This window comes from Copadichromis virginalis, linkage group LG23 (assembly GCF_057382275.1).
Source record: "Copadichromis virginalis isolate Kocher_CV1m ecotype Utaka linkage group LG23, C_Virginalis_male_GT1.1, whole genome shotgun sequence".
Classification (NCBI taxonomy): Eukaryota; Metazoa; Chordata; class Actinopteri; order Cichliformes; family Cichlidae; genus Copadichromis; species Copadichromis virginalis.
Window position 1 is genome coordinate 13,814,049 of NC_140639.1, and position 24,012 is coordinate 13,838,060.

The 24,012-nt window shown below is 43.2% G+C and overlaps 1 protein-coding gene across 1 annotated transcript; it reads right to left on the bottom strand.

Moving 5' to 3' along the window:
- inpp5d (inositol polyphosphate-5-phosphatase D) lies at window positions 1-23,048 on the bottom strand. The gene is made up of 27 exons (XM_085449237.1): window positions 22,733-23,048; window positions 22,181-22,244; window positions 20,230-20,365; window positions 19,999-20,140; window positions 19,687-19,827; window positions 19,510-19,594; window positions 19,354-19,428; window positions 19,180-19,257; window positions 18,972-19,095; window positions 17,382-17,488; window positions 17,186-17,288; window positions 16,908-17,104; window positions 16,698-16,815; window positions 16,507-16,603; window positions 14,060-14,198; window positions 13,783-13,891; window positions 13,538-13,626; window positions 12,867-12,948; window positions 10,810-10,899; window positions 10,606-10,716; window positions 9,611-9,690; window positions 9,434-9,521; window positions 9,204-9,350; window positions 9,049-9,112; window positions 1,246-1,443; window positions 693-1,117; window positions 1-597 (listed from the first exon to the last, which is right to left on the bottom strand). Exons 1-27 carry the CDS (start codon window positions 22,870-22,872, stop codon window positions 566-568), a joined length of 3,261 nt encoding a protein of 1,086 aa, XP_085305363.1. The 5' UTR covers window positions 22,873-23,048; the 3' UTR covers window positions 1-565.
- Between the last annotated feature and the right edge of the window lie 964 nt (window positions 23,049-24,012).

Below are 24,012 nucleotides of genomic sequence, written 5' to 3' on the forward strand. Positions count from 1 at the left end.
TGTAATTCAAGCTTTAATATTGGAATTCATTGGAGCATCATTTGCACATATTAAAGGCAAACATGTCTGTGCAAGATAATACTGTGCGGTAAACATTCATCAGCTACTGTATAGTGTAAAAACTCCAAATGAAATGTAACAGTTAATTTAGAAGCAGGTTTCAGGTTCAAACTTACGTTCCAATGCGAGCTTTGCAGAAATCCAAGAAACTAAAAAATGAGTTTACATACATTTGAAGGCTGAGTTAGACACTGGTACACCCATTTAATGTCTCACTAGCACTCAGATAAGTAGATAACTAAGCTAACTACAAGCTAGTTAGCTTAGCTTAGCATAAAGACTGGAAATAAAGGGGAACTGCTAGCCCGGCTCAGTCTAACTTACAAAGTGAGTTTTTGAGGATGACAGGCAGATGAATTTTTTAGACCTTTGGACAGGTGCAAAGCTAAGCCAACTGACTTCTCTATGATGACAGCACAGATATGTGATTGTCCTCTAAAATGAGAGACAAGGGTTTTTTAAAAATATTTCCAGAAATGCAGCCAGGAAGCTGTACCTCTCAGTCTCACTTCACAGGGCGACCCGTCTTGGAAACGTCTGGATGCACAAAAAAAAGACAAAGAGATGTCATTTAGTGTATTATAGCTGTCTGGAAACCTGAGTAGGTTCCTTGCTGTCTTTGCGAGACTCACCAGGTCTTCCTGGTGGTCTGTGTTTGCTGGTGAGCTCTGAGGTGTCTCTGTAGTCTCTTGGTTTGGGGGTCTGGGGCTCTGGCACACCCGGTCGGGACTTAGCAGGCAAAGGAGGGCGGCTTAGGCCCATCCCGCCTTCTGAGCGTGAGGGCACCACTGGTTTCTTTTGTGATGGGGGATGCAGGCTGACTGGTGTTGGAGGCTGAGGTTTGTTCTCAGAGCAGGTGTAGGAGCGGTTGCGTGGGGTGGGCACCGGAGGGCGATCGGTATCTCCGTCTGCTGTTTTGGAGGATCCAAATAGCACATCTGGGGGTATGAGAAGGTCCTTCTGTTGTTGGTCTTGGTCTTTAGACCGACCATGTGATTTGGTCACTGAACCATACAACGGGTTGTCAAACATCTCTGACGTCTTTCCGTTCTCACCCCTGTCAGAGAAATCATAAGTTAATGACATCGGTTTCATTTTCTATAGAATCAGATCAGATAAAGGTTTAGAGGTATTTTTAGAAATGAAACTGAAGTGTCTTCAAACCAGAAAGAGGCTAACACTTACACAGAAGCAGGCTTTCCCGTGGGGCTGCGTGTGCTCACATCGTAACCCTTCTTTGGCTCTTTTCCGGCTTGTCCACCACAGGGAACATTTCGCGGTGGCATGCTGTAACTCCAGCCTTTATCTATCACATTCCCACCTCTGAATGACACTCCCATGTAATTGGGGTTAGAAATATCATGTGGTTGGTTGCTACAAGACCTGTTAACCAGAAAAAAGAAGAAGAAAAGAAAAGAAAAATCACACTGAGTAGTTTTGATGGTCCAAACCAGCAATCAAAATTAATCAGGCAACAGAAAAACTTGAATCGCAGTCTCATAGCTGCGATTTATGCCACCAGCATGACAGTGGATTGTTTTGCTTCTCTTAACTTTGATTCACCTTCTCCCCAGAGCACACTCCGTCTCTCCAGCATCTCTTCCACCTGCTCCCAGCTCTCACTAAAGATCACAGTCTTATCTGCAAATATCACGTATACAACGACCGCCTGACCTCATCTGTCAGCCTCTCCATCAGCACTGCAAACAAGAAGGAGCTCAGAGCTGATCTCTGATGTAATCCCACCCCCACCATGAGCCCATCAGTACCACAGTTCCTGTCTTGGCACCCTATCATCAGCCTATCATATTCTCTGATCCGCAAAGGCACAGTGCAGCTCGCCCTGACCTTCCCATCCACACTTCTCCATCAACATCTTAAAACAAACATCCCATCTGTAGAGCTCTTTCTCAGCATGAAGCTGCTGTTGTTCACTGATCATCGCCTCTTTTCTTAACTAGCTTCAACAACTTTCTCCCTTATCTTCATGGTATGGCACATCATCTTTATCCCCCTGTAGTTAGAGATCTGCACGTCACCCTTGTTCTTGAAAATTGGTGCTGGTTAACCTCTTCTCCCTTCCTCGGTCATTCTCTCACTTTGCAGGATGATGTGAAACAATCTGGTGAGAAAGTCCCCTGTCCTCCATCTTCACACCTCCACAGCTATGTCATCAGGACCAAAGGATACGTCCAACACCTTCCTAGAAGTTTCCCTCACTACTTCTTCATTACTCTACTTTTCCAGTCATTTGTAACTCTTCCCTACCACCCAGAGCCTGTCTCAACTCCAGCCTGAACTCTACGCATCATTCTTCCACCATTTAATCCCTAGCCCTGTCTTCACTTACTTCCTCTTCTTGATTTTCAAAGTCATCCTACAGCCACCCATCAGATGATTGTGAGAAAACAGCAATATATGATGTCCCGTATATCGCAAAGATTCAAAAGTATTAAACATGGATCAACTTCCGTGCAACAGGCTCATCTGTGTCACAAAACTTTCTCCCACAGTCATATTTTAACACTTGTAAGTGTGGTTTATGGCTGTAAATTCAATTTAAACTCCGGTGTGCACATGTTCCATATGATAGTCTTTACAGATGGACACTGATCAAACATTTTCAGGTTCTGAAGAGGTTTTTCAAACTCTTTGAATGACTTTAATCATAGAGGGCGATCATAAGCTACACAAAAATGTTGACCATATTAGACCTATCCCACAGGGTGATTAGAGAAATTAACCATATTACACTTTTTGAAGCTTTCTCAAAGCTTTGTCAAAGAAAGACATCGAACTGGTGATGCTCCAAGTCAGGTACAGAAAAAAAAATCTGTGCTGAATAAAACTTTGACTTTTTGCCAGTGTGCGTAAAACTTGAGGTTACTCTATTCCGTAACCCCTGTTCTCTGATAACATGAGTGAGGTGTCTCACTATGGGGAACGCTCTCTCAGCGTTGTCCTCAGAAGCCTCTATATCATTACTCCAGCCAGTATTGGCTGGCAGTCGTGACGCTTGCGTCAGGGAGGGGCCACCCTCCTCCCTATAAAAGGGTGTGACGCAGCGTCACCCGCCATTCAAGATAAGCTCACCTCTTCCTCGCTTCGTGCAAGGAGGGTGATCTGGTGAGACACCTCACTCATGTTATCAGAGAACAGGGGTTACGGAATAGAGTAACCTCAAGTTCTCTTTCAAACATTCGTTTCGGTGTCTCACTATGGGGATATGCAGACTCCCGTATTGCCAGATAAGCCCATCTGAACGACTGACTGCCAATTTAGGAGGTCTCGTGGGGACCCACACTTAACACAGTGTGGGCTAGAGACGGTGCAGTGACATCCAACCTGTAAAACCTTGCAAAGGTCAAAGGTGAAGCCCAGCTCGCAGCTGCACATATCTCTTCTATAGAGACACCCCTAAAAAGGGCCCAAGAGGTTGCCATCCCTCTGGCAGAATGAGCACGAAGTCCCTCCGGGGGGGGCAGACCCGTGCTGGAATAAGCCAATTGGATCGCCTCAACAATCCAGTGGGAAATGCGTTGTTTGCTAACGGGCTTGCCAAGATGTGGTTTAGCCCAGGAAACAAACAGCTGATCCGACCTCCTGAAAACCTTCGTTCTCTCCATATAGGTACATAAAGCCCTGACTGGACAGAGAGCATGTAGGCGCTCCTGTTCAGGGGAGGAGAAAGGAGGAGGGCAAAAAGCTTCCAGCTCCAATGGGGTGCATTGAAGATAAGGGTTTTTGGGCACAAAGGCCGGATTTGGCCTGAGTGTGACTCTAGAGTTATCCCGTGTGAAGCGGGTGCACTCTTTGTGTATTGACAGCGCATGAATATCACTGACACGCTTCGCAGATGCGAGGGCCAGGAGCAATGCAGTCTTCAAAGACAGGATTTTTATTTCCACCTGGTTTAGTGGTTCAAATGGTGGCTGTGAAACTGCCCCCAGCACCAGGGATAAATCCCACGTGGGAACGAGAGGTTTAGACACTGGGTGGAGCCGTCGTGCCCCTTTCATGAAATGGCAGACTAGCGGGTGATGGCTCACCGGGCCATCTACGAAGCCCACATGGCAGGCTGAAATGGCTGCTAGATATACTTTAATTGTGGAAAAGGCCTTTCCTTTATCTAACAGTTCTTGGAGAAAGGAGAGAATTGTTGTCACAGAGCACTGAAAGGAGAGAGTGTGAGACTTTCCACACCATTCCTCAAATACCCTCCACTTGTTCTCATACAATGATCTTGTGGAGGGGGCTCTAGCACTCTGAATAGTGGCTATAACACCCTGGGGGAGTCCTGCCGTACTCAGATTCAACCTCTCACGGGCCAAGCCCACAGGGCGAGGCGCTCGGGGTGAGGGTGAAAAATCTCCCCCCTGGCTTGGGAGACTAGGTCTCGTCGGAGAGGGAGAGGCCAAGGTTCGCTCCACAAGAGTGGCATGATCTCCGCTAACCAATGGGACCTCATCCACCTTGGGGCGATCAGTATCATTGTTAGCCCTCTCTCTCTCACTCTGGTTAGAGTGGGAGAAATTAAGGCCAGTGGAGGGAACGCATAAAGCAGAGCATGTGGCCAGTTGTGAGCTAATGCGTCTACCCCTAGCGGAGCCTCCTGGTCCCTCAGGGAGAAATACAGTGGACACTGAGCGTTCTCCCTCGAGGCAAACAGATCGACCTGTGGCTGGCCAAAGCGGGTCCAGATTTGGGTCACCACATGTGGGTGCAGGGTCCAGTCCCCGTACTGCGGGTTTCCCCTGGACATTAAGTCTGCTCCCAAGTTCAGGGCTCCTGGAATGTGAGTGGCTCTCAGTGACAACAGATTGATGCTGCTCCACATGATCAGTCTGCGAGCCAGCATGTGCAAAGGACGGGAACGTAACCCGCCCTGTCTGTTGATGTATGCCACAACAGTGGTGTTGTCTGTTCTGATCAGAACATGGTGGTTTCTCAACAGGGGAAGGAAGTGTCTCAGTGCTAGAAAAGCTGCTAGCAATTCTAGCCAATTTATATGAGCACCCCTCTGTTGTGAGTCCCAGCTGCCGCTCACTGCTCTGCCCTCGTGAGTGGCACCCCAACCCGTGAGACTCGCGTCCGTGGTCACCACCTTTCTGGCTGTGACAGCTCCCAGTGACACCCCCTGAGTGAGAAATGTGGGATTTCTCCAACAGTGGAGTGCTGCAGCGCAGTCTGCTGTCACTCTGATATAGCGGTGGGTATGGCGCTTTCGATTCAGTCTCAGTGATGCAACCCATCGCTGAAATTCCCTCATATGCAGTCTGCCTAGTGGAATGACTGCCAGTGAAGACGCCATTAATCCCAGCATCTGCAGGCATTTTCTGAATGGGAGATATCTTCCCAACTGAAAAATGCCAGCATGTGATAGCATTTTTTTTTTTTTTTTTTTTACTCTGTCCACAGAGAGACACGCTCTGTACGAGGCGGAGTTTAGAGCTATTCCTATGAAAGAGATGGCCTGAGCTGGCTGCAGGACACTCTTTCGGTAGTTTATGGTGAAACCCAGAGCCATCAGATGATCCACTGTCAACCTGGTGTGCTCCCTTTCCATTATTTCTGACTCTGATAGCAGCAGCCAATCGTCTATGTATGTTGCTATGCGGATGCCCCGCCTCTTCAGTGGGGCTATGGCCGCCTCTGTGCATTTCACAAATACCCGAGGGCTCAGTGAGAGACCAAACGGCAGGACCTGGTACTCGTACATTCTGCCCTGAAACGCAAAGCGCAGGAATTTTCTGTGAGGCGGGTAAATAGGGATGTGAAAATATGCGTCCTTCAGGTCTATTGATGTAAACCAATCGCCTGGGCGCACTACATGCAGCAGAGTGGTGGTCGTCAACATCCTGAATTTGTATGACCTCAGATGCTGATTCAGAGCCCGTAGGTCCAGTATCGGACGTAGTCCCCCTCCCTTCTTGGGCACGAGAAAATACCTTGAGTAAAAGCCGCATTGGCTCTGCTCCTGGGGTATTTCTCGTACTGCCCCCTTTGATAGCAAGGTAGTTATTTCTTCTTGCAGGATCCTGGCTGATTCGCCTTTTGCAAGAGAGAAAATCACTTTGTGAAATCTGGGAGGGGTGGTTGCGAATTGCAAACGATAGCCTCGCTCTAATGTCCTCACAACCCATTCTGGCGCAGCGAGAGCTCGCCATCTCTCTATTCTTGCTGACAGCGGCCCCAAAGATAGGCGCTCCACAGTAGACGGAGCTCTGGCTCCCTCTTGTGGCGGAAACTGGTCCTTCTGACCAGACCCGACTGCGCATGCGCGAGCGGCCCGCGCTTGACCAGCGCTTATGGGGCCGGACACCACTGAGGGAATCAACCCCGGTGGTGTCTGGGTGCGTGGGGGCATTATGTTTTTCAACATATTTTCTGTGTTTTTCACACATTTTTCCCGTGCCCTTGGCAACATGCCTGGATGCAACGGGTGAGTTTTTAATAAACAGTGTGTTTTGTGAGACAGACATGCTTGAATCAGCTGAACAGCGTTTCGTCGTCTCTTTTTTGAAATCCGCTCTGTGGGATCCAACTCGAGTCCCAGGCGCTGAAAGGTGGAGGCAGAACACACTTCTCCGAACGGGCTCCGGAACTGAGCCCTGGAGTGAACTTGGAGCCCGGGCTGGTCCGGCTCCAATCTCCCCGTGGGGGATGTTAGGCAGTCCGCTTCTTCTTGCGGTCCGACTGCTTGGCTGGTGGTGGGGCACCCTGAGCAGCAGCAGGCGGGACGTGTTTCTTGGGCCAGTGGGTCTTAGGGTTCTGCGATCCTAGAGGACCCTGGGCCGCGACCTGCGGGGCTGGGCGGCGAGGGATTTTAAACGTCGGCACGCCGGCTGGACGGCTGGTGACCTGAGCGAACGTGCGGCGACCGGGTGGAGGCGCAGCCTGGGTCTTCCTAGGGAGACACAGCTGGAGGGCCTCTCCCTCTTTCTTCTTCTCCTCGCACCGTCTTTGCATGGTGGCAACGGCGGTCCCGAAAAGCCCAGCGGGGTCGATGCTTTCGTCCAGAATGTCACGTTTTTCTCTGTCCGAAAGCCCCGACAAGTTCAGCCATCTTGCCCTCTCCTGTAGGACGATGATGCTGAGGGCTCTGCCCGCCGCTTGTACTGCTGCTCTAGTGAGGTGGAGACACTGGTCCGTAACTACGCCCAGCTCTTCCCACAACTCGCTAGCATCCGGGTTCGCAGCAGCCTGGTCCTGGAGCTCCGCCGAGTAGGCTAGCAGGAGCGACGAGGCGTTCAATGCCCTCGCGGTGGTGGCCACCGATTTATACGCCTTGTCAGCCAGGGAGGACTGCAGGCGTTCGGCCTTGGAGGGCAGGGACGGACCAGATGACATGGAGAGTTTCTGGTTCGGGTGGAGATGAGAAGCCACCAGATTCTCCACTGTGGGAATTTGGTAGATGCCCTTCTCTTTCATTCCAGCGCAGTCAAACGCCGCCGCTCCCTGCACGGGGTTGGGTGACGAAAATGGCTTTTCCCAGCAGCGTGTGACCTCGTCCACGCATTCGGGGAAAAGCGGCAGTACCTGCTTAGTAGTGCGCTTTGCTTTGGGGAGCCTTTTACCCTCGTATCGTGAGGTGGAGGTCTCCGTTGTCACCGCGGGCCATGGGATTGCCAGCTTTTCAGCTGCCCGTTTTGCAACGTCAAATAGCTCCACGCCGCGGGACTGTGTGCCGGGGTTATCACAGTCGGCCCCTTGTGTCGCAGAATTCCGACCAGAGGGGGCAAAGAAAACGTCGTCATCCTCGTCCGAGACGAGATGTTCCGACGCTCCCTCAGAGGATTCGCTGAGTAGCTCGTCATTAGCCTCGAGGGAATCAAGCATAGCTTCGCAGCTGACCTCGGCATCATCCACCAGCGGGAGGACGACATCCATCTCGTCTCCCCAGCTGGTGCCTGGTGTGGCGGACTCAGTGTGCTCCATCGGTGGGCCGATTGGAGACAGCATTGGGTCCTCCTTCGACAGGCTAGCCTGGCGGGCTAGCCTTCGGCGAAGGCTTTTTAGGGTGAAGCGAGCGCAGTGTTCGCATATACCCGGTGTGGAAATAGCCGCTTGGGCGTGTTGCAGCCCGAGGCACATCACACACGCGTCATGTGTATCTGAACCTGAGATTTTGCAACCGCAGGGGCAAATTCTGGGCAGCGGTTTGCAGTCTGCCATATTAAGGAAGCTTGGTGTAGCTAGCTTGGAATGGCTGGACGGCTAACGCTGATCCTTTATTTATTTTTTTGTTTCTTCTCTCGGTCGGGTAGCTATGGTGAGCTAGTATGACCTGGCTAGTGTGGTGGCTAGCGCTTGTGCTACTTGGCTTGGTGACCGTGTGTAGCAAAGACAGTTAGCTTGATCAGCTAACTGTTGTGCTAGATGCGTGGTGGCAGCTAACACACTCTCCGACCTGGCTCTGTGGTGAAGAGCAGGCGACTCGAAACGCGAGCCGTGCTGGCGCCCGGTGACCAAGGTGTTAGCTTGCTCGTGTGGACAGTTAAGCTAGCACTCACGTTCGCAGTCAGGAGAGATGAGGTTTCTAAGAAGCGAGAAGAGGAAATTGAATGGCAGGTGACGCTGCGTCACACCCTTTTATAGGGAGGAGGGTGGCCCCTCCCTGACGCAAGCGTCACGACTGCCAGCCAATACTGGCTGGAGTAATGATATAGAGGCTTCTGAGGACAACGCTGAGAGAGCGTTCCCCATAGTGAGACACCGAAACGAATGTTTGAAAGAGAACTCATTTGTTTGCAGAGGTTAAATATGTTTTTCAGCTGTGATGGGTTAAAAATGCTGGAAAAATCTTCACAGCAAAAAGATAAATTTCTGCATGACTTCATTCAATAAATTGAAGTTATTTTCCTGAAATAAAACAACTGATTTTGAGGGTGAGAATGTTTTTCGGATGTGGTTGATTTTATACGTAACGAGCCATGACAGAACATGAGGGAATGCATAACAGGTTCACAAACCCCCCCCAAATCTTACTTATTGAGGTCTCCAGATTTGCCTTTTGAGGCGATGGGGTCATCCCTTTCAATTTTGATGAAATCTGAAAAAACAACCAAAATGAGAACAAAGCTTCAAGAACCGAAGAAGAAAAAAATCGAACAAATACGTCCTGTGTCGAAGCTCAGCCTCACCGTATAGCTTCTCGGTGGGCTTGCCCTCAGAGGTGCGTAGCTGGATGCCACCTGTCAGTGTTCCCGTCTTCTCCCCGTGGTGAGTCAGTGTGATCTGAAACTCGGTGTAGCTGATCTCAGCGGCTCGCAGCGCGACACAGCCCTCTCCTTTAGGGATAACACACCAGCAAACTGTAAGCGCTGCTGAGCCCACCGTATCCAAATTGCAAGCTGTAATGCGAGCTCATTACCGTACGACTCGTCGCTGTCCGTCGACTTCACGCATATCAGGATGTGCTGGTCCAGAAGGTACTCAGGGTCAGAGATGATAGGGGTCAGCTTTAAAAGACAGAAACAATGACTATGAATAACGACTGACTGATGCCATAACTAAGTAGTGTGTGCTGTGAGCTGTGTCTGTGGTTTACCTCTACTTGGTTGCCAAACCAAACTTTTATAGACCCATCGGAGTGCTCGCTGTTCTCTCCCTCTGTAGTCTTTACAGTTTCTGTTGGAAATGCTTGCTTTTAGTCATTGTAGCCCGTTTGATGAGACACTTCACCCAATATTCATGCATACATACATGCATGCTCTGGCCTGCAGTGCTGTTTATTCATATTGATAGTTTTTGGTGTAACCTTTTTCCCTTTGTTTTGAGAAGTCTACTGCAAAGATCTTGGCTGTGCATGACATCAGTAAGAGTAGATAACATATAATCTCAGGCACAGCGAAGGTGGGCTTCAAGGTTAAAACAGTTCATTTCAAGCATGAATAAAATATAAATAAATAAATAAATAAAAATTTAAAAAATTAAAAGATTATTTTGCATTGTGAACAATGCAAAGCTCCTCTAGTAGAGTCCCAGAATAAGAGCATGGAACTGGAAAGGAGAGGAATTGGTCTACTTTAAATAGAGTAAGCAGTTTAATGTAGGAAGTATTTTCTCTCTAGTGTCTACACACATCGACCAGAAGAAGTGTGCAGCTAGCTGACACGGCAGTATTAATGTTTACATCCTGTCACACTGTGAGCAGCGGCTTCTCGGCACGGGTAGGTGCACACTGATTTCTGCACAGTGGTACTACGAGTGGGTGTAGCTCACCAAAGAGAAAACAACTCCCAGGAGAATTTTCTCACAGCCAGGCTTGTGGGGGATTTTTGAGTAATAAAGTTGTGGTTTCAGGAAAGTGTATTTGTCACCTGGTGGCAGGATTCTTTGTATTTTTACAGATTTGAGAGTTTAGTGTTTGCTTTTTCAATTTGTTTCCCTTTGAGTGCCATCAGTGTCCATTGCATTCTGACTGTGACTCATAGACAGCACTTACAGTCCAGAGGAAGCATGATTTTTATGTGATTTTGAGGCAAACTGTTCCTTTAAAGCAGAATCTAGTGAGATGCGGTCAATCAGAAAGAGGAAACCTACTCTCCAAGAAACTGGAATGGAATTCGATGAAGAACTTGGTCTTCGATTTTGTCGACAAGATGGCCACACAGTTCATGATCTGAATTCCACCAGGAGGCGCACTGCTGGGATCTGAAAAATAAAAGCGGCATCAGACTGCGGCTATTGAGCGGACTCATCTGTGGCGTAGGTTGGGTGGGGGTGGGGGTGGGGGGGGGGTCATACCTTGTTTGGAAACGTACTGCGAGGCAACTCCAACTTCAAATGAGGCGAACACCGGGGAGTGGTCACTTGTCATGATGTTATTAGTGCACCCTGCAAGTTCACACAAACACTTATAAACACTTCTGTGCATATTTTACACATATTAAGCCTGAAAGGACGTCTCAGCTGCAGTTTCACTTCAATCTTTGGACACTTTTGCGTTCAAGGGTTTTTTTCTTATTTTCTAAGTGCGAAACAAAACGTGAAAACAAAAGAAGAAGAGCGCGAGGGCCACAGAGAATGAACATTAGAACAGTGGAAATCTGACTCTGATCAGTCAAAAATCAGAGGTTCTGAGAGATGCAGAGGAAGTAAATAGATGTTAATCTGCATTGTTCTACCTCAAAATATGGAGGAAAGGGTGTAGTTTGATGGTGGGATCATCATTTGTTTTTCAGTTGGACACAGAGTGCTGCATCAAATGTTCTGTGCTGGTTTGAGCTTAGAGTGAAACAAAAACAGCTAACAAAAGGTCAGTGTGTGTGTGTGGTCCTGGTGATGAGCTCATGAAGTTGGCTGAAGAAGTGACGAGCGTATAAACTGCATTTACATTTCATTTCATACACTTGATAGTAGCAAACTCTTGAATGAGCGGGTGTGTCAAACTTTAGTCTAGTACTGTACATTTTTATACATTATTGATCTATATATAAAATTAGTGAACGATTATTCTCTATATATTATAAAAGGTCTAACTTTAGGAAATGTTCATGGTTTTGCTACAGCTCAATGAAGACTGCAGTCAGCAGCAGCAGTTGAAAGATTAATACGATAAAATGGCTCATTATTTATTTTATGTAGGCACCAATAAGTTCATATTGGCTGCTTGGTCCAGTTAAAGACAGTTATTTGGAATTAATTAAGTGAGCTAAACTCTCTTTTTCCACACACACACACACACACACACACACACACACACACACACACACACATATATATATATATATATATATATATATATATATATATATATATATATATTAGGGGTGCAACGATACACAAAATTCATGGTTCAGTTCGATACTTTGTGTCACGGTTCGATATTTTTTCGATACAAAAAAATGTTCATGCCTTTTTAATTTGTCATATAAATATATATTTTAACTCAAAAGACAGAAACAATCACTCATCTTTGGAAAAGAGTTTATTACAGAGAAATGGCTCTTTCCAAAATAAAAGCTATATTCTTTTTATACGCTTCTTCTGGGCTATATTCTCAGCAGCCTATTAAACATATCAGGTCCCCATAAGGAGAATCATGTGCTAACGGCTATCTAAATGACTCGGGTAAAGTTTGTAGCATGCGTGCTTGTTGTTTTTGTCTGCTTCCACTTGTCTTTGCACTAGGATGATGTCGGCGTAAATGTGCAGTCATATTCATTGTGTTCCCACTAGTGCTGTCAGCGTTAATGTCGTTAAAATGACATTAACGGCATAACGCGGCAAATCTCTGTTAACGAGTTACCGCTGATCGCCCCGTGCGTGGGACTGGACGGCCAACACGTTAACAAGCTGACTGCGCTAACGCACTAGTTCCCACCAATTGAGCATTGCGTGGCACATCCAACATACTGTTTTTTTACTTTTGTCCATGACACGCTTATCATCAGGGTCATGCTTCACATGAAAACCAAGATAGTTCCAAAGGCCAGATCTGAATGAGGGTGGGGGAGGTTCAATTTCGGCTAGCGTTGAGGCAGTTGCCATGTTGCAACGAGCTTAGCTTCTGTCTTGCTAGCTTGCGCTGCGCTCAGTGGATCTGCACTCGACAGTGCAGCCTAGGCGGAGTAGTCGAACGCAGATTCACTGAGCGCTCAACACAGACAGCATCGTCAGAAGAAAAGTTGATAAAACAAATACATTTTTTTGTATTGTTCATACATATGCCTACCGAACCGAAAGCACTGTATCGAACGGTTCAATATCGATACATGTGTTGTTGCACCCCTGGTATATATATACATCCCTGTATGTATAATATAGCCGCAGAAAAAAAGGTTTAACAGAAGATTACTCACCGTATGCTTGGCAGACAACATGAACCAGAGGATATGACTTTCGTAGGACGCGATCACACCAGGATGGCAAATTGTATTTTGTCTGTAGAGTTAAAATCATCTTAATTTTAATATCAATATAAAATACTTGAATTTTCAAATTGAAGACTGTAAAACAATTCAAGTATAACTCTACATAAATAGCCCAACATATAAGAAGCATGATGGGCAGTCATTTGTGGAAGAAACATGAGCAAATAGCCCTGCTAACGTGGATCGGTTCAAGAGATCGTGCTGCATGTTCAACCGTTTGCTATCAGTAAATGTGATTTTTGACTTTTCCTAAACTGTCGATGAAAGAATAATAAGCCAACAAAAATCCAAACCAAGAATATTCAACGATAGGTAACTTAAATTAAAATTAAATTCAAAAGATGAAACCTCATTAAAATGAAATAGGCTGTAAGTACACTAAAAGTATGTAGTTAAAATTAAGAGTACGTTAAAACAAATAAAATTAAATTTTATGCATAATAAGAAACTAATAACATTCGAACATGATGAAGTGAATAAAATAATTTGGGATTAAATTAAAAAAAATTACAGCAATGAAGCAGATAAAATTAAAAGTCTCAGTGAAGTGACCGTGATGCATAGTAGGGGAACAGAGATGTGATCAAACGTGAGCTTACCCCTGTCGCTTTGGCCTTTGTGTAGGCGTACCTCTCTCGTGTGTCTCTTTCAAATCGATACGTGGGCGCGAATGTGATTTCTTCTTCAGCTACAATCAAAATAGAATAAAACCCGTATGTATGCAAACACAATTATAAGAAAAAGGACAGTGTTTTGCAGAAAATCCCAAGCATGGCAACAACAGTGAAGACACTTCTTTCTGCTGTATGCCTACATGTACTGATCAGTATTCATCAAAGCTCACCAAAATGCAAGAAGACCTTGCTCTCTTTCCTCTCCATGCTGAGCTGGTCTTTGGTGAGCAGTTCCTGGTACTGCTGCTGTTTGATCTTTGACACAATGTTTTCAGCTTCCTGTGAAGGGAACAGGGGAAAGTAGTGACTGGAAGTGTTAGCAGCTGAGAGCTCAGACACCTGACAACCAGCAGGGTTTAAAAAAAACAAAAACATAACCATGCATCTGAGAGAAAAACCACAACAAAGCAAAGTCCATGAATCTGTATGTAAAGGTTTATGACTTACAGAAGATGGCATTTCAACGCGGTAGTTCAGATCTCCAAGCCAGAAGAGGTGCGTGAAGCGATGTGTGATGTCAAACGGATTAAGCTTCTTGTCTCCTAGATTCAGAAATCTCAGGATGCTGGCATAGTTTTGATTCCGTCTGCAAATACAGCAAAAAATATTGGAGTAACATCAAAAATGTGAGGAATCAGTGGAGGAAGCAATAAAGTTTTCTGTTTCTACTGCCATTTAGCAAAACGTTGACTTTTAAAGCAAGGCTTCAGAAAGAGGAGGATACATATTCATCATTTATGTTGTCCAGGTTAAATATAGGTAAATAAATAAATAAAAAACATGAATAATTTTTAAAAATCCAACATGAAAAATGACAAAGATGGTTGCCATCGTGGCCGTGTGACTAGTATAAGGGGATGATGATGAGAGTAAAAAAGATGGAAAATAAAATTTTTTTTTAAAAGTATAAAGTATAAAGATGGATGTAGCTTGCTGGGTTGAAAAGTGAAGCTAACATAGAATTGTCTTAAACATGGATGTTTCTCTAAAAACCAGCAGGGGGCGACTTCTGCGGTTGCCAAAAAAAGACTTGTGATTGTGTTTAAGACAGCCGCCGCCTACTCCCACTGTAACCTCAGTGAACACTCGCCTGAAGGCTTCACAGGCTCAGTCTCTAGTTTCAGATAATATTGAATAAAACAGCTGTTTTATTTTTTAAATTAGTCAGAAAGGATGTTCATCCAGGGTAACAGCTAGGCAAATACACAGATAATATGAAGGATGGACATGGGTACTGTGATGTCACTCGCTGGTTTGTAAAGTTCCATTTTGAAACCTTGAGATGAGCGTTTTCACCAACGCCATCTTGGCTGCAAAAAACCCAGAGTGATGAAGGGCACGGTACTGATTTTGAAGCCACGCACTTGGTTAGTGACTTATAAGCCATTAGGCGATGAGCATTATTTAGTGGTTGCCTTTAAACGTTTTGCACATGTGTGTTTCACAACTCTCACTGAATCGCCCTGCAGACGATTATTTATTGGTGCTTTGCTTTAGCTGAGTGCTTAGAACTACTAGTGAGTATTTGCCGTTTCCTATTGGTAGGAGTATTTTTAGTTGAAACATTTGTTTTCAGCGCTTTTGGTTTGCTGACATCTTTATTTTGTTGTGTATTTTAAATTCTTTCATAACAAATGGTAAATGGACACCTCGGGCTCTATCTGAGCACTCATAGCGCTTTGTACAACTTGCCTCATTCACCCATATTCAAGGGCTTTTTTTCCCCCATGGTTTTTCTACTTACTCTCCAACATTCACACACACATTCAAACACATTCTCAGGGTTCGTATCTTTCCCAGGGATATTTGGTATACAGACTGGTTCAGGCAGGGATTGAACCACCAGCCTACCAATTAGTAGATGACCTGAATGGACTTTTCATTTTTACTCCCATCCTCCCCTAGTTCATTTTTGGAAAGTTAGCATTATTTTAGCAGTTCTGGATCCAGATCTGGACGAAACCCCAAATTGTTGGTCTGAGGCAAGAAAAATAACAAATGTTTCCAAAAATGCAGTAGCTAGGGCAGTAATCAAGCGTTGCGATCAAATGTTGCAACGTTAATTTCTGATAATCGTGCAAATTGTTGTGTTTGATTAGAATAACTGTGGTCTGTCCAAATAAATACATACTGCACACAGTGCACAACATGAAAATGTACTAGATTGAGTATACCTACCAAGCTGCAGCTCATTTTGTCATGCAGAATGCTTGTTAAGTTGACCATACAAGCACTCAAACCTCAAGGTTCTTTTTATAGGTTAAGGTAAAGGTCCTACAATATTTAGCAGCTAGCACAATTTAACTGCTAAGCTAATATTTAACAGATAATGTTAACTGTTTTTGCAAAGACGATTAAAAAAAGTGTTTCTGGCTACATTTTGTCAATGTCAGCAGCAGGCTAAAACCAAATTGTGCTGATTGTTAGGCACATTTACATTTCCTGCTTTCCATTTACTGAACTGCTAAGTTTCTGTTAGGAAGTAGTGAATAATTGAACAGGGGGGTATTTTGCACATGTCACTAGACAATTAGGATTTTTACCTCCCCATCCATCATTGAAATGACACCTTTGTTGATATCTGCATCGGGTTTTTCCTGAAGAGGCTATAAAAATGCTAGCGCATTTCAAAGAGATTTGTGACTTCTATCAAAGGAAAGCCGCAAAGAGTTGAGTTTAATTTGTTTAAGCCTAGATACATTTTTTGTTGATAAATGTCCGGGGTATTGCCTTAACTAAAGGCAAACCAATCATGGTTATTTGCATAGTTACCCTCAAAGGTTAATTTTGAGCCCAGGAACCCTGTGTATATGTATGTTGTATATGTTTATATGATGTTACCAATCAATTCAAACTTTTTAAAGATACTTTGAAAAGTGTAACTTTCTCCTCACCTGAGCTTCTTCTCACTTCCAGAGGTCAGATGACTGTTGACAAAGCCAAAAGATGTCCCATTGAACATGAAGGACACTCCTACTGCGCCCTTGTTTCCTGCAATTGAAACCAGTAAACACTGATGGGTCATTTTTCTGTGAACTTTTATGAGCAATCATTACAGGCCTCAAGGAGAAGTGGAACTGCTTACCCAAGGTGTTGGCGATTCCTGTCTTCACGCTGTCTGAAAAAACATGAGAGATCCTGTTTTCATGCTCAGGCTTGGCCAGGACCACGATACGAATATTCCACAGTGTGTGAATTGCCACCTGGATGTTTGGAGATGTTTAGAATATTTGATTCATTAGTGCTTTGTGTTTGCATTCAGCTACAAATTCAAAACTTTGCCACAGTTACTCACTTGTTTAAAGCTAATGTTTGTGATGTTCCTCAGGACACCTTTCACTGTATCTGCCCATTCTCGCTCACCCAAAGGATCCTCCTGAGTCCCAATGACATAAAAATCATGTGGAATATGATCTGCTGTGTCATCTTGTGTCTTCCCTTGGCCCTTACACTGAAACCAGGAGTTGATGTTCGGGGGAGGGCCGGCATTTCCTGTAGGTTTGCAGATCCGTTTTTATATTATATACAGTTAAGTTAACTGAAGCACTGAATTCTGTATGACATCACTGTTACCCATGTTCCAGGTGCCAACAAACACTGTGATCATGTCTGGTTCAGGCTTTTCTGAGTGTTTGTTTTTCATTTGCTGAAGCAGCTGACAGAAGCCCTCTCTTTTCTGGATTCACAAGACAACAAAACACATCACATTTAATGAAGTGCACATGACTGAGGTCAGAATAGGGAGCATTGCCTTTAAAAAGACGCTTACCTTTGTGTCATCAAACACAAACTCTTTCCGCAGAACTTTTTCTTTCTCCGTCTCCACCGCAATGACCAGCTTGGCGTGCATTTTCTGGGATTTCACCAACTGCAGGACTGATGGATAAGAGCAGTATTCTTATTAAGTTAAGTGCTTTTGATAGTTGAAAGTAGTTCTTGACATTTGTTTTCACACATGCTATTTGCACTTGCTGCAGAGAAGGTGCAACTTCCAGGCTGAAGAATCAAGCACAAAGTCTGCAGCTCCTTTAATGAGGCTGTCTCAAAAATCAAGGGACTCTTCATAGACACTGTTGTTAAAACATCAAGTTTCACAGCAGTAATAAACATTTTTTTCCACTTCCAATAAACAAAAATACCTCCCATCTGTTCTCTTTTACTTATCCTTATCAGGGTTGTGAGAGGACTTGAATCTTATCCCAGCTATCATAGGGCGAGAGGTGAGGTCACCCTGGGCAGATCGCCAGTCTGTCCCCCCTTCACAACAACTCCGGTGAATTGATTTTTTCAAACTCATCTATCTGCTTCTTTGATTGTGCGTTCACTATCTGTCAGGCTTCACCTTTACTAACTGTAGTCACTTAACTGGATCTCTTAGCACTCATAAAAATCTTTGCTACATCGCTTCAGTTTATGTATATGAATACAGCAAAATGAACAAACTTGCAACAGAGTCATTCTCTTCTCCAAAACTGGCCACTTCTGGCCAAAAAGCTCAACTTGAGGATTAAAAACAAAGAGTCCAAAACGAATACATAACATTAGGGTGGCTACATTCATCTTTTATACTGTCTGTAGTAGCACGCACCAGTGGTCCATGTATGACGTTTTCTACATAATGATTTTTAAGGCTTACTGACTGATTAAAACTCTTATGACTACAAGTCCCACTTTATCTGTCTATTAGCATGGAAAAATTGCTTTTGTGGCACTACTTAAAGTTCCTAATTTCTTAAGATACTGACCCGAGTCAAATGTACCACCTGAATACATTTTTCTGAACTTTACAAACTCAAAGATGTTCTTATATATAATTAGTAATTTAGAAAACAATAACTGTAACTGCTTCCTCCAATGAACCAGGCTAATGTACCTTCTCTGTGGTCTCACACGTGTAAGAGCAATCTTCTAACGATTAGCGTGTTCTTGAAATATGTCAGAATGTTTGATTCTAATAATAAATGTTTCATTCTGGTAGCTAATTACTCCAAAATAAAGACCAAGTGAAAAACATTGCTTCTTTTCTTTGCAAAACAGCAGGACAGAGCACAGGGTAAAATACAAAAGCTCTGTTGGACACTATAGGCACTGTAGCCATTTAGTCGAGTCTAGAAAATATAGCAAGATACTGTAAAATATTCCGCCAACACAGAACGCTGAGTTTAACACCTTTGTTTTTCTATTGTAACGTCAATAGAGACAAGGGATCACCAAATTTTATTAAAATCCTTCCAACAAAATTTAAAAAAGAAATCACCAAAGTGATTTTGAGATTAATCCGATTAAATTAATCATTCTGATGTTTGCATTTTGTGACAATCAATTGTTTGAGATAGAAATGAACTCCTCAAGTCCTTACTTTTATTGTGCACAAAGTATTTGTCTTCGGGTCCATCTTTTGACTTCTTAAAGTAGAGCTTCCCACTTTCAATGTCCACTTTCAGGAACATCTTTGTGGAAATACCAAGAGATTCTTGTTTGACCTACCAGTGAAAGAAGAAATCGATCAAATAAACCATACACACGTATGACAAATGTTATGTAGACATAAGTACTAAAGAAAGCACCTCAAACGTAACGACTGGTATGAGAGATTTCCGTGGGCCCGCATCAAATCCAACATACTCAAAAACAGAACCTTTAACCTGAAAAAAGGAAGCAGAGTCGTCCTTTGTAATATCTTATAACATTTTCTATTATCATATAAAAAGCCGTTGTTAAAACATATTACAGTACTTTACCTTATCTTCTATCGAGTAGAGCAGTTTTGTTAGTTGCTCAAGTCTACAGGACACAGGACCCGAATCACAGAAATTCTGAAAATAAGGAGGAAATACATGAAGAGAACAGCTTTTTAAGCGCTGATAATACTGCAAAGGATTATGGGTGCCACCAACTTGTTTTGGTCCAATCCCTGGAGAGAGCTGTTGGTCGAGCGTTCTGTGAAACACCTCCAGAGTTGGCATGACGCGGGAAATTTCACTGCCTCGCAAAAAAGTTCAGCGCGTGGGTCAATCAACCCAATCCATTCAAGTGTATGTAATATTACACATTCCATTAAATGGACACCATACCTGTTTAGGTTCTTGCAGACTGCCATTATAAGCTTCTTGAGGCCAGGCAGGTTAGGGTTACCGTTTTGAACTTGTTCAGCATCTAAGCAGACTGAAGTCCTGAAGTATTCTTGGATGGCCATTTCATGCTCTTCTGGTAAGCTGGAGACATAAGAGAAATGTAAATTAAAACACTTCTAGTCTCAGTTAGCTTCAGGAAAATTCATATTAGTAATTGTTTTGGAAAGTTTGGTGCCGAATGCCTAAATTCTACTTTTATAGTGCTGTTGTAGGTACAAGAGACATTGCAACTGTCTGTAATTGTGACCATACATGGACAAGTCCATATGCTGCAGTTTCGCCAGGTATATGTCTGATAAGGATTTGGAGGCTTGCTCTGAAGTCTTGGAGTCACCGTCCTTTACATCAAGTGGGATGTTTCTGGGTGGGAGCTGTGGAGGATGACTGTTTTGTTCTGCAGAATAGACATAAAGTGTGTTTAGGACAAACAATACTTTCTCATCCATATCAAAACCAATATAGAGACAAAGTGAAGTTTTTGACCTGGCTCCTCTTCTACCTCCTCCTCCCACTGGACAGAGTACTGCAGGTGGGTGACTAAACCCATGTTGGGGCTATAATACGCCTCCACCAGCTCAGGTAGCATTGTGAAGAACCTAATAGGCACTCCTTCAGATGCCTGCAGAGCAGATAACAGCAAACATTTTTTTTAATCACTCTTTGTAAACAAAAGGATGAATTTTGTTGTTGTTACCAAAGCAGATGACATAACCTGTAAGTGTTACTTCCCATATGATGTCAGACCTGTCTACTGTCTGCGGTATTTTCCAGTTGCATTCTAAGACATTCCTTTGTAATTTTGCAATTTATTTCATTTAAAAGAACATATTATTACCCATAAATCATCAGCTATTTTAAGGAAGTAAACATATCCCTGCTCTGTCATAAGAATTAAATCGTACACTTAAACCATTAACAGAAATAGGTTTTAAAAACTATAGTCCCTTAAATAGGTTTGGTTTCTCTATATAGCTACATTGCATTTAGTCTCTTGTGCGGCTCGTAAAACTCAATTGTGAAACTTGCAGTCATTGGGCAGTTACATTATTTTAAAGCACTTTCTTTAAACTAAACTGCACAGGTGTACATTATTACCTCATCTAACAAGTTTTTAAAAGCACGAAATGGTCACATTTTACCTGGCACGTTAGAAGGTAACAGTGCTGACTTATCGTTTCCTAGAAACCTGACACGTTGCTACTTCATACCAGTAAACTTATTTCAGGACTCAGCACATTTTGCTGTTACAGAATTTCTATCTAAGGCCACGGGTTTGCATAGCAATTATACATAGCTGTTATGTCAGTGCATAAATCAGTCATTTAGAAGCTCTCTAGCATTTTCACCTTTTTTTTTATAATTACAGTATTTAAAAAAAACATACAGATGATACTCTGTTCAATCTTTCTGTCAAGCCCAAGGCGTTTATATCCTCTCTGTGGGGCCTGTTAGTTTTCTAATCTCTTCAGACTTACACTGCAAAGCTGACACTGAACAAATACCAAGATAATGAAGCATCTGCTGATCTGCTTCTGATCAGATTGAGTCTTGCTTTTATCATTGCCAACTAATTTACTGCAAAACTCTTAGTTCCTGCTTCAGTTTCTGTACTGGCTCATTGTAGGGTAGTTCGCCAATGGCAGATTAAATACAAATGAGAAGCAGGCATTTGTCATTTGCTGAACCATAAAGTCTCTTTTCTATAGATTTAAAAATCATAGTAAATAACAGAGGTATTTATGGCTTTTTTAGGGTGATGTTGTTGTGCTCCCAGTCTGTAATCCTAAGTCTGTAAATTTTACATTTTAAGGCTTTTAAATTACTATCAGTGTAGCTTTGTGAGGCAATGATATTTAGTGTATAATAAGAGAATATGTTTTAAACTGCAGCCTTGTAAGCAGCTCTGAGTTACTGAGCTAACAGACAGTTTTGTGCTGAAATCTGTATGCCTGCATGCTAACATTCAACAGAGACTACCTGCTGATGTTTAACATGTCATCTTTATTCTTTCAGTTAATGCTCATACCTCCAAGCTGAAGCTATTAATACTTATTAATACTGGGGGTATTCGATCATCAGATTGAAATTCAACTATAATGATGCATTATTGTGTTTATTAAATTTTATTCTAATCAATCTGATAACTGGAAACGTCACACGTGCGCGCTCATACACCAAAAATACATGCGGCTTCAGATTCTAGTGATCTTGAAAGTCATTTACGCATTCATCTCGCCTGTTGTTAGGATACTTCAGTCTGGGTCAAAGTGGTGGACAGTAAATACATGTGTGGGCTTACATCTTTAATTAGGTTACAACTGAGCATTGCACTAGCAATGTGTGACTAATACTTTTGAAAATATCATTTCATCTTCACAGTACCTATAATAACTCATCTGGGTTCAGACCAGAACGATGGAAACTGTGAACCCACCTGGACAGAGAGCTTCTTGTCTTCATTTGGCAGGATTCTGTATGTGTACACACAGTTCTGATATCTGTGGATCAAATAAATGCAAATGTCTGTGGTTGGAACATGGAATGAATGTAAGGTGAAGAAACAAGCGGATTCAATGTGTTGAGTGAGCAGTTGGAATCATTTTTAAATGAAGGTTACCCAATGGAAGATGATGTGCAGAGGGGAAAGGGTGGTGCTTTGTGGCTGCACTGTATGCAAATAAAAGGGAACTAGTCTTGTGTTGCAGTGTGTATGTGCAAAAAAAGAAAAAAAAATGTAATGTGATATGGTGAGACAGTTTTAGGAACTTTAACTAATAACTGTGTTATAGCTACAGTGCACAAACGATCATGTTTGGAATTGTGTTTCTTGAACAAAATATACAGTTTGACAACCAGATCGTGTCGATTCGATACGATTCACAGCTGGTGCTGCATGTCACGAAGGTTTAATGAAGTAGAAACATGAAGTATATGCAGGCATTTTAGAATCAACCGCGAGCCATAATAAAAAGAAACAATAACTTACAAAACACAGAGGGCATAGGCTCCCTGTATGGATTCACTGTCCCGGATGAGGAAGCTTCCATCTCTTGCTGCTTTGGAAAGTAGATCCTCAGCTTTGGATCGAGTTATATTGCCATGGTACCAAGGTTGATAACTTGGCATCCTGTTTTTCACCCAAGAGCTCGATCTCAGGAGCTTTGCATGTGATCTCAAAAAAAATGATCCCAGCAAAACAAAGTAGACTCAATTTTTCTTTCTGGCTATTTTCATCTTCTCATGGTGCATACTTTTTAGTTCTTTCTTTCACTTGTTCATCCACTGCCTCCGCAAATTGTAAAAGGAAGCTGCTACTAGCTCAGCCCTGAACTTCCTCATTTGTCAAGTTAAAGAGAGGAGGGCCCTAGTGCCTTCACTCGGCCTCTTCTTTAACATAGCCGCACAGCTGTAAAATGGAAATACACACTTTTGTTTGCACAGTAGAAATCTTTATCACCTTACACGAATGATTAACCAGCATACCTAACCTCTTTGGTTTACTTGTTCATGTGAACTTTCAGAAAATAATGAAGTTATACGTAAAAAATTGAGCTACAAGAAGTGAAAAGAGGAAGTAAGAAAGAAAACATGACCATGATGATTTTTAGTAGTTACAGGAAGGGAATTTACTGGATATATTTACTTTAAAACCCACACAGTAAAAAAAGAAAAAAGAAGATAAGGACCTTGATTTGTTTTTCAAACATGATCATTTTGTTCTTTGATAAAAATAAACCAAGGTGCATCATATTCAGCCTGCATACTGCTATTCTTTAAACCACAGATGAACCAAAGGGAGCTCGGGGGTTTTCTACAATATATACATTCAGGAAATACAAGTTAAAGTAGTTGCCATGTTCATGTGATGGACAGGAAGTCTTGCAGAAATAAGGGGAGGAAAATGAGCTGCTCACAAACCACAACATGTCACATGATATGAAAAGAGAACTACATGGTGACAAGTCACTGCTGCCTTCTGTCCCCGCACTTGAAATAGTTTTACCACTTTCACGGCGAACACGTCAACGCCACAGACGCGAAGGACGTGAAATCATACTTTTGCTTTCGGGAGACAGCAGCAGACATGTTGAGTTTCTGCAGTTTTTATGTGAGGGACTGGACATGTCACACAAATGGTGCATTTTTGCTGCAGTGAATTACACAATCATTCGCACATTAAAGTCAGAGCATATTTTTAACATGTTGCATTTTATCAAACTGTAGATAGAACAATAGTTATTAGTTTGTCAAGTAACAGTGCAACAG